Source organism: Lonchura striata, chromosome 37 (genome assembly GCF_046129695.1).
Source record: "Lonchura striata isolate bLonStr1 chromosome 37, bLonStr1.mat, whole genome shotgun sequence".
NCBI lineage: Eukaryota > Metazoa > Chordata > Aves > Passeriformes > Estrildidae > Lonchura > Lonchura striata.
This window is the reverse complement of record NC_134639.1, coordinates 2,710,474-2,720,366: the sequence shown is the minus strand read 5'-3', so window position 1 is coordinate 2,720,366 and position 9,893 is coordinate 2,710,474. Positions and strand designations below refer to the sequence as shown.

General features: G+C 50.9%; 1 protein-coding gene across 1 annotated transcript; it reads left to right on the top strand.

Annotated features, from left to right (window-relative positions):
• The first annotated feature begins 5,236 nt into the window (after positions 1-5,236).
• On the top strand, positions 5,237-6,283 carry LOC144247993 (uncharacterized). Its single transcript, XM_077789797.1, has 2 exons — positions 5,237-5,258; positions 5,445-6,283. Exons 1-2 carry the CDS (start codon positions 5,237-5,239, stop codon positions 6,281-6,283), a joined length of 861 nt encoding a protein of 286 aa, XP_077645923.1.
• The last annotated feature ends 3,610 nt before the right edge of the window (positions 6,284-9,893 follow it).

The following is a 9,893-nucleotide window of genomic DNA, read 5'->3' as shown; positions in this document are numbered from 1 at the left end:
AGCTTTTTCTGATAAGAAAACCATAAATTCGTCTTCTATGGAAAATTTAGGTATTTGGTGACAGTTACTTCAAAGCAAGTATCTCATTCCTTAAATAAAACCCCATTGACATAATATTTATTTTAACTACTAAAGCTTAATTTTAACTGTAAAACTACATTTACCATACTCTTAAAATGTTAATATGGCACAACTAATCAATATAGCATGACACATATAGTGAATATCTGCATAGAGCCATATAATATGCATTTTTCACATCCATGCTGGGTCAGACCTCCAGGCACAGCTCTTCTGAACAGGCCAGACCTCCTCAAGAGAGTCCCAGCATCAATATCAGTCACTGAATGCTGTAATCTCCTCTTGTGTAATAAGAACAGCAATAAAAGACACCCTTTAAAACAGGAATACATATTTCCTAGAAGCCCTTTGCAATATCTCTCCATAAATATTGTAGGAAAACTTCTAAATGAATGACACTAGAGGCGAGAGAAATCAAGGCAGAGCCACGGTTTTTCAGGACTGGCTTGATCCTAATGAGCCCCGTGGTGCATTTGGAGCTGAGCCTTGGAACCCCAGGGCCTGAGAGGAGATGGCACAAACCTTTCCAGGAGTCAAAGTCACAGGAAAACCCAGAGTGTCTCAAGGCATTAATGGGTACCACTGAGCACCATCCCCAACACAGGCTGCTCATGGACTCCTTGTAGGAGTGAATGGGAGGCAAGGATGGCACAAAAACCTCTCAGAGACTCAGTGTTGAAAGGAAATTCCAAAGTACTTTAAAGACCTTGAGTATCTCAAAGCATTAATGAGCCCTACTGAGTGTCAGTACAAAGCTCTCAAAGGACTCATTAAAGCTAATGGGGGTCATAAAGATAACTGGGGCCATGATTGCACAAACCTCTCACAGAGTCTGGATCAGAAGGGAAACATCAAGTACCTTAAAATAATTGAGTTCCTAGAAGTGTTAATGAGCCCACTCTCTGTTGTTTACTGACAAAAACCTCTCCAGGGACTAATTACAGCAGATAATTGGAGGCCAGGATTGCACAAACCTCTCAGAGTCTCCAAGGCAAAAGCAAAAGCCAAAGTCCTTTGAAGAACCTGCAGTCCCTGGGAGCATGAAGGAGCCCCGAGGACCATTCCTGACCAAGGCTCCCCAGGGACTCCTTCCAGCAGATCCTTGAGGCCACTGGGATGTGGGCTGTGGGGGATGCTGAGGGCAGGACCAGGGGGTGACAGTGCCCAGCCTGGCTGGGGCTGTGCCAGGAGGCCCCAGTGCCTCAGCACAAGGTGTCTCCTCACAGCCCTTGGTGGCACAGACCCTGCTGTGCCCCAGGGCACCAAGACTTGTCTTCTCTTTGTCCCCACCTGTCATCACTGCCTCCAGTTCTCTGCTCTGCCCTGCCTGGGGACACTTTCTCCGTTTTGTCCCTCAGTGGGGCCCATTAAATTCAGGGAAACTTTGGGGATGGACTCTGACTTGGAGTTCTGGAGAGGTTTCTGCAGCTCCCTCTCAGGGCCTGATGTTCATGACCTGAGCACAAATCCCCAGAGGGTCATTAAAGTCCTTGTGCTGTGTCTGTGCTGCTGAGCTGGGCTGGGCTCCTGGCACAGAGGCAGGTCCTGGCAAGGGCAGTGCTGCAGAGAGACAACTCTAGACAGGAGCAGCTCCTGTGCCAGCCCAGCAGGGCTGGGGCACTGCCCACAGCCACCCCGGGCACAGCACAGAGGCACAGAGAGCTTCAATCAGTCAGGGCTGGGAAGGGGCTGAGAAGTGCCTGGGGCAGAATCACTGCCAGCCCTTGGCACAGGAACCTCTGGCTGCAGGACAATGCAGCTGCAGATCCTGGAGTGATCTCCTGCAGCTGGAACATCCCAATGCCCACAGACCCTGTGAGTGCATTCTCTGATTATCTCTTGTGCAGAGCAGCCGGGGTGCCCAGGGCTGTCCTGCAGAGCAGGGTCCTGCAGCCCAGGGCACCGTGCTGGGGCAGGGGCTCTGCTGCCTGCCAGGGACAGCTCTCATCCAGCCCTGGGTGCTTCTCACAGCACTGGGGGACAGGATCTGGCTGGAAGGAGACAGCTGGTAAGGCTTGGAAGTGTTCTCCCTGTGTGGTGGGGATGCTGCATTGTTCAGGACTGCTCCCAGCATGGCATTGGACTGCAGAACATTTCCAAGTAGATTATACAGGGAGAACAGCAAGGCATGGGCTGCATAAAAGGCAAAATTCTGCATTTTGAATCTACTGCTCTGGGTTGCCTGGATGAGAAATTGCACATAGAAATTCATTTCAGTTCAGGTGGAGAGAAATAAAAGAGTTTTCTCTCAGATCTGAATAAACCAGGCAGTGACAGAAATCAGCAAAGAGCCCCTTAGAGGCAGCATCTGTGTTGCTTTTCCAGCCTGCTCAGGGTTGCTCCGATGTTGCCATCAGAGCCTGCAGAGCCAGAGCTGCCCCTGGGCAGTGCCTGAGCTGGGAGGGGTCTGCAGGGCAGAGCTGAGCCCCCAGGGCTGGGCTGGGCTCTGGCAGCTCTGGCAGGCCCAGCCCTGGGCACAGGGAAGCAGCTGCTGGCAGGGACAGCTCCAGGCAGAGTCCTGGACAGGCAGTGGGGGGAATGTGCCCCCAAGTTGTGCTGGAATATTTAAAGTCCTCTCCAAACCCACCTATTCCAAGATTACTTTTTTTACAGATCCCCATGTCAAGACAGCGCAAATGTCCATCAGCAGATCCATCAGACACTTCCTCCTGCTGGCACTGGCAGACACACGGCAGCTGCAGCTCCTGCACTTCTGCCTCTTCCTGGGCATCTCCCTGGCTGCCCTCCTGGGCAACGACCTCACCATCAGCTCCGTAGCCTGCGGCCACCACCTGCACACACCCATGTTCTTCTTCCTGCTCAACCTGGCCCTCAGCGACCTGGGCTCCATCTGCACCACTGTCCCCAAAGCTACGCACAATTCCCTCTGGGACACCAGGCACATCTCCAACGCAGGATGTGCTGCACAGCTCTTTTTCTTTCTGTTCTTTTTAGGAGAAGAGCTTTCACTCCAGACTGTCCAAAATAGGATAGAAACTGTTGCAAAATAGTTAATAATATACTATTAAAATGTTTGGTTATTATATTGTAAATGGAACTAAAAGGGTAATTATAAGAAATATGGTACTCGACTCGCCGTATTATACCTAAAGTAAACTGCATCCTCCCCAAGCAGAAACGAGCCAGCCTGGACAGAACTGTAAGGGCTAATTAGAGCCTTAACATTCATGCAACTTAAGAATCCCAACAGAAACCAAACCAAAGGAACAAAAAACAGTATAAAAAGGGGACATCTGAGTTGGTGAGACTGTACTGCTTGACCTGGAACATCAGGAACATCTCTTCTCAAGAAAGGAAGAAGATCCATCGCTGGCTCTGCAGCATCATCAACAGGAATGCTCCTGCTCTACCCATGGGCCCCTATGCTTTAGGCCTTATAATAAATGCTGAAATCACTTCAGTACAGACAGTGTGTTTCCATTTTTGAAACTGACAATCGTATGCTAAAAACACTACCTGTCCATCTGCAGAGCCCTGCACTACGAGACCCCCTGGGCGGCAGAGCTTGTGCCCACATGGCAGCAGCTGCCTGGGCCAGTGGCTTTCTCTTTTCACTGCTGCACCCAGCCTATACATTTTCCCTGCCCCTGTACCAGGGAATTGCTCTGGGCCAGTTCTTCTGTGGAATCCCTCAGATCCTCAAGCTCTCTTGATCCAAATCCTACCTCAGTGAAATTGGGCTTGTTGCAGTTAGTGCCTGTTTAGGACTCAGATGTTTTGTGTTCATTGTTTTCTCTTCTGTACCTATATCCAGGCCTGAGCTGAGCATCCTCACTGAGCAGGGGCAGCACAAATCCTTTTCCACCTCTTTCCCTCACCCGCCTCTGCTCTCCCTGTTTGTAACTGGCATATTTGTCTCCCTGAAGCCCTGTTTGAATGTCTGGCAGTGATTCTGCCCCAGGCACTTCTCAGCCCCTTCCCAGCCCTGACTGATTGAATCTCTGTGTGCCTCTGTGCTGTGCCTGGGGTGTCTGTGGGCAGTGCCCCAGCCCTTCTGGGCTCTGCACAGGAGCTGCCAGGCCACACAAAGCCTTGGGCTGCTCCAAGCTCCTTCTGGGGGACGTGTGTCACCACAGCCCTGCCCTGGGAGGGAAGTTTCTTTCTCCTGGTATCCAGTCTGGGCCTCTCCAGTTGCCCTTGGTGCCATTATTTCTTTCTCATGCTTATATCCTCTACGAAGAAAAGCTCCACCATCTCTGAAACCACTCTTCAGTCCCTCCCAGGCTACTCCTTTTCTGTCCTCAGTCTCCACACCAGTGAGCCCAGAGCCTCTACCTGTTGTTTATGTGATGAGGCCTCCAAACCTCATCTTAGAAGACTTTTGGGTTCTCTCTGAGGTCTGTGAAAATGGAGAAATAATGGTCAGAGGTATTTTCTCCCAAATCTTGCAGTGTCAGAACAAGGGTCAATACCTCTAAATACATGATGTAGCTGGGGGTGTGTAATGAATTCCCATCTGTTAGAAATTATTTGCTTATCTTCTGTTAATTGGGCAGTTTTCTTTATCTCTTCCATAACCAATCTTCCCTCCGGGAAATATCTTCTGCTAATGGGCCATTGTATGTCACTGCATGACTGATAAAAATGACATCATCCAATTGTGAGATGCTCCTCCCAGGTGCAGGAGCCAAGCATTCCTGCCTGGATATAATCTCAGACTTCAAACACCACAGCCAGCCTTTTCCCAATGCATTCTCAGAGGAGCAGCTTTTCTTCTCCACTTTGGAGAGGAAGATTCCCAGAGGAATTTCCACACATGAAGATTCCCAACAACCACACCACTGGACCTTCAGAGGAAAACTCCACCCTTCTGCAGCATAACCACACCTGTCACTGCAGGAGGACTGCAGCCACCATTTAACAGGACTGCTACTAACATCCTGACCCACGGGGTGTCAGGCTGTGTTCTGACTTTGTCAGTGTCTTTTGGTTTTTTTGTTTGTTTGTTTGTCCAATTGCATTTGTATTTTTAAAACTTTTCTATTAAAGAACTGTTATTACTATTCTCATATCTTTGCCTAAGACACGCTTAACTTTAAAATAATAATAATTTAGAGGGAGAGGGCAATATTTTCCATTTCAAGGGGAGACTCCTGCCTTCCCTAGCAGACACCTGTCTTTTCAAACCGAGAAAATGCCCCAGAATACCCAGGCAGGTGAGGAGGAAGACAGTACCCCTTTCCCCCTCACTCCTGCTACATCTCCCAGTCCAGAATAGCCCCTGGCTGCAGGACAACTCCGCTTCCAATGCTGTCCTACAGGGGTTGTACTGGGGGGATCTCCTTCCTCTTCCCTCTAGCATGAAGGCAAATCCCATCCTGTCCTTGTCCATCCTCCCTCAGACAAGGAGCTGAAGATGGAGACCAGGGAGGACAAAGCCCTACAGCAGAATCTCGTGGAAGAGGCCATTTTAAACAGCTCCATGAAACAGGAATCCAATAGGGAGGAAAAGCCCCAGAGATCCCACGGGAGGAGAGGCTACAAACCCAGCCTAGGGTGCTCTGAGGATGAAAGACCCAACATGTGCCAGGAAGGTGGACAGAGCTTCAGCCAGAGCTCAGAGCTGGTGGTCCCTGAGCAGCTTCATGATGGGGAGAAGCCCTACAAGTGCTTGGAGTGTGGGAAGAGCTTCAGACAGAACTCTGACCTGCTCTGCCACCAGATGATCCACACGGGGGAATGGGCCTACGAGTGTGGGGAGTGTGGCAAGGGCTTCAGCTGCAGCTCCGACCTGATTGTCCACCGACGCATACACACTGGGGAGAGGCCTTACGAGTGTCCCGGGTGTCGGAAGGGGGTTCGGATTAGCTCCCATCTCATCCTGCACCAGCGGATTCACACCGAGGAGAGGCCCGTCCGCTGCCCTGACTGCGGGAAGGGCTTCAAGCAAAACTCACACCTCGTCACCCACCAACGCATCCACACAGGGGAGAGGCCCGACAAGTGTTCTGAGTGTCAGAAGAGGTTTCAAACCAGCTCCCATCTCCTTCTGCATGAGCAGATTCACACAGCCGAGAGGCCTGTCCGCTGCCCTGAATGCGGGCAGGGCTTCAAGCAAAACTCCCACCTCATCACCCACCGGCACATCCACACTGGAGAGAAGCTGTACAGGTGTCCCCAGTGTGGGAAGAGCTTTTCCAGGAACTCTCACTTGACCAAACACCAACCAAGGCACTGGTAAGCAGAGCACGGCAAATACCCCGACTGCAGGAAGAGCTTTGTGCCCTGCTCCAGCTTCATCCCCCATTGGTGGACCCATGTTGGCAAGAGTCCGTGACCCATGTTCCCTGTGATCCATGCTGGGAAGACACCTGTCCCTTTTCCTGCCCCTGCCAATGACATGATGTGGGATCAAATGATGGGAGGGTCTGGCCATTGCATTGTAATTACATTCACTCCCACACTGATGTCATTGCCAGGGGCAGGAAAGGGACTCTCTCTCTCCCCCAAGGAGAAGGGCATCCTTTCCAGGAAGGAAGGAATACATGTCTGGGAAGAGACAGTCAGTGGTGATGTACTTTTCCCTGTAAATAGTTTTTCTTATGATTTCTGTGTTTGTCCTAGGTTGTAAGATAAGCTTGTATTCTATTTGCCATCTGTTGAAGGCAAACCTGTTGGGCAGGTTTTGTTATCTTTTCCAAGAACCGGTTTTGCTCCTAAGAGGTAATGGTTTGTTAGTGGGCCATTGACTGATTCAATGCAGGGCTGGTAACATAACACCATGCTATTGTGAGATGTTCCACCCAGAGGGGGAAGCCAAGCACTCTTTTATTGGGTATAAAGGGGTAGCTTTTGGGGAGAGAGGCAGCTCGTGCTCTCTCTTCGCGGGATTCCCAGGGAAGCAGCTCTCTTCGGCGGCACTCGCGGTGAAGCAGCCAGAGCGCGCTGAGGCGACGGTGGCGGAGCTCGGAGGCAACCCCAGCACAGAGGAAGATCAGCCCCACTGCCACCAGATCTTCAGCGGAAAACTATACCCTTCTAAAGATCACCACTGCAGCTGCAATTCATCAACTACTGCAAGGGGAGCAATCGTCCCAGCAGGACTGCTACTGGCACCCCGAATTCTCAGGTTCTGGACTTTTTCACTGGTTTTGTTTGTACCGATTGCATTTGCCTTTTTAAATTGTTGTCTAGTTTTCTCCTAGTAAAGAATTGTTACTCCCATTCCCATATCTTTGCCTGAGAGCCTTTTGATTTAAAACTCCTAGTAATTCAGAGGCAGGGGGTTTACATTCTCCATTGCACAGGAGGCTTTAGCCCTCCTTCGCAGATTCCTGTCTCGAACCTAGACAGTGTTCAGTGTTGTTTCTGTTCCTGTTCAATATTGTTTCTGTTTCTGATTGTTCCTTATGTGGTTCCTGTTCCCAGTAAATTGTTCTTAGCCCAGGATCTTTGTCTTTTGTGCCTTCCATGGGATGCAGGAGGGCAGCGAGCTGCACTGCAGTATTACTGGGAGCAGGAAATTGAGGAGTCCCATTCCTAAACCCTGGCCCATGGAAACCAGGATTGCAAGCTGCTCTCAACCTTGGAGGCCATGGCAACAGCCTTGGGTGTGAGTCCCTGCCTGGGGAATGCAGAAACCTCTTCACTCTGGCGCCCAGGGACAAGACTGGAGGGAACAGCTGCAGCTGAGTAGGGGCAGCCTTAGCTTGGATCTCAGGAAAAGGATTTTCCCAGAGGCTTCTGGGGCACTGCCCAGGCTCCCCAGGGAAGGGTCACAGCTCCAGGGCTCTCTGAGCTCCAGCAGCAATTGGACACCAGTGCCAGGCCCAGGCTGGCATTGTTGAGGTGTCCTGTGCAGGGCCAGCAGCTGGATTTGAAGATCCTGATGGATCCCACCCAGCTCAGCCAAAAATTCTGTGGTTCTGGGATCCCATGACCCTGGGGATGGAAGTGCCAATGTTTGCCATGGCAACAGGCTCTGGCTCCAGGCCTGAGCTGGTGTCCATGGCAGCCACTCCTGGCATGGGGTCTCCATGGAGCTGCCCAGGGACAGACCGCAGCAACAGGGGCTGGGGATGGTTGCCATGGAAACTGACCATAGCAACAGGGGCTGGGGATGATTGCCTTCTTAGGATTAGATTTGTTACACACACTCAGAGGGGTTCCATGAGGACTTTCCGAGACTCTCCAGGCTGTTCAAGAGCTGGAATATCACAGACACACAGACAGGGGCTCCATGGAGACCTCCCTGGGCTTTCTGGGGATGGAAAGCGCCATGTTGTCAGAGGCAGTCACAAACATTCCATGGTGACATCCCAGGAGACCTTGGGCTGCAAAGGCACCGGTCAGTCACAGGCACTCACAGGGTCCCCACGGTGACATCCCAGGAGTCCCCAGGCTGCCAAACAGCCAGGATGTCCCAGACACTCAAAGGTGTTCCTGTCATGGGCAGAGTGGGAGCTTCAGGCAAAATCTTTATTTCTTTATTGGAGAAACTCCTGCTGAGCCATGCGGTGGAGAAATTATACCCAGCAGCCACCCTGAAACCCCCAAATCCTCTAGGACCCCTAGACTTCTAAAATTTCTTTGAAGAGAGAGCCTCTGAATGGCTGGATCCAATCCCAGCCCCAGACTTTCTCAGAGGTGTAAAAGATTGGACAGGTGGAATTGAACTTCAATGCAATTTGTCCCACAGGATTAGCGATGATATACCAGAAATATTTATAGAAATATAATGGAACAGTTCATACTGAGTGCTATCACACAGCACTTACAGGATGGCCAGGGTACCAGACCCAGGCAGCATGGGTTTTACAAAGGGCAGATCATGTCTGAGCAACCTGGTCTCCTTCTATGACCAGGTGATCCATCTGGTGGATGCAGGAAGGCCTGTGGATGTTGGTTATTTAGACTTCAGCAAGGCCTTTGATACTGTCTCCCACAGCACAGTCCTGGAGAAGCTGGCAGCCCACGGCTTGGACAGGAGCACTCTTTGCTGGGTTAGGAACAGGCTGGATGGCTGGGCCCAGAGAGTGGTGGTGAATGGTGCCGCATCCAGCTGGGGACAGTCACCAGTGGTGTCCCTCAGGGCTCTCTACTGGGACCAGTTCTATTTAATATTTTTATAGATGACAGGGATGAGGGCATCAAGTCCATCATTAGTAAATTTGCAGATGACACAAAGCTGTGAGCTTGTGTTGATCTACTGGGAGGAAGGAGGGCTCTGCAGAGAGACTTAGATCAGTTGGATAGATGGGCAGAGTCCAACAGCATGAAGTTTAATAAGTCTAAGTGCCAAGTTCTACATTTTGGCCACAAAAATCCCCTACAATGTTACAAGCTGGGGACAGAGTGGCTGGACAGTGTTCAGGCAAAAAGGGACCTGAGGGTGCTTGTTGATAGCCGATATAATATGGGCCAGCAATGTGCCTTGGTGGCCAGGAAGCCAATGGCATCCTGGCCTGCATTAGGAATTGTGTGACCAGCAGGAGCAGGGAGGTCATTCTTCCCCTGTACTCGGTGCTGGTGAGACTTCACCTTGAGTTCTGTGTTCAGTTCTGGGCCCCTCATTTGGGAAGGACGTTGAGATGCTTGAGCATGTCCAGAGGAGGGCAACAAGGCTGGTGAGGGGCTTGGAACACAAGCCCTAGGAGGAACATTTGAAGGAACTGGGGTTGTTTAGTCTGGAGAAGAGGAGGCTTAGAGGTGACCTTATTGCTCTCTACAACTTCCTGAAGGGAGGTTGTAGACAGGTGTGGGTTGGTCTCTTCCACTGGGAAGCAACCAACAGAACAAGAGGACACAGTCTCAAGCTACGTCAGGGAAGTTGCAGATTGGATATTAGGAAA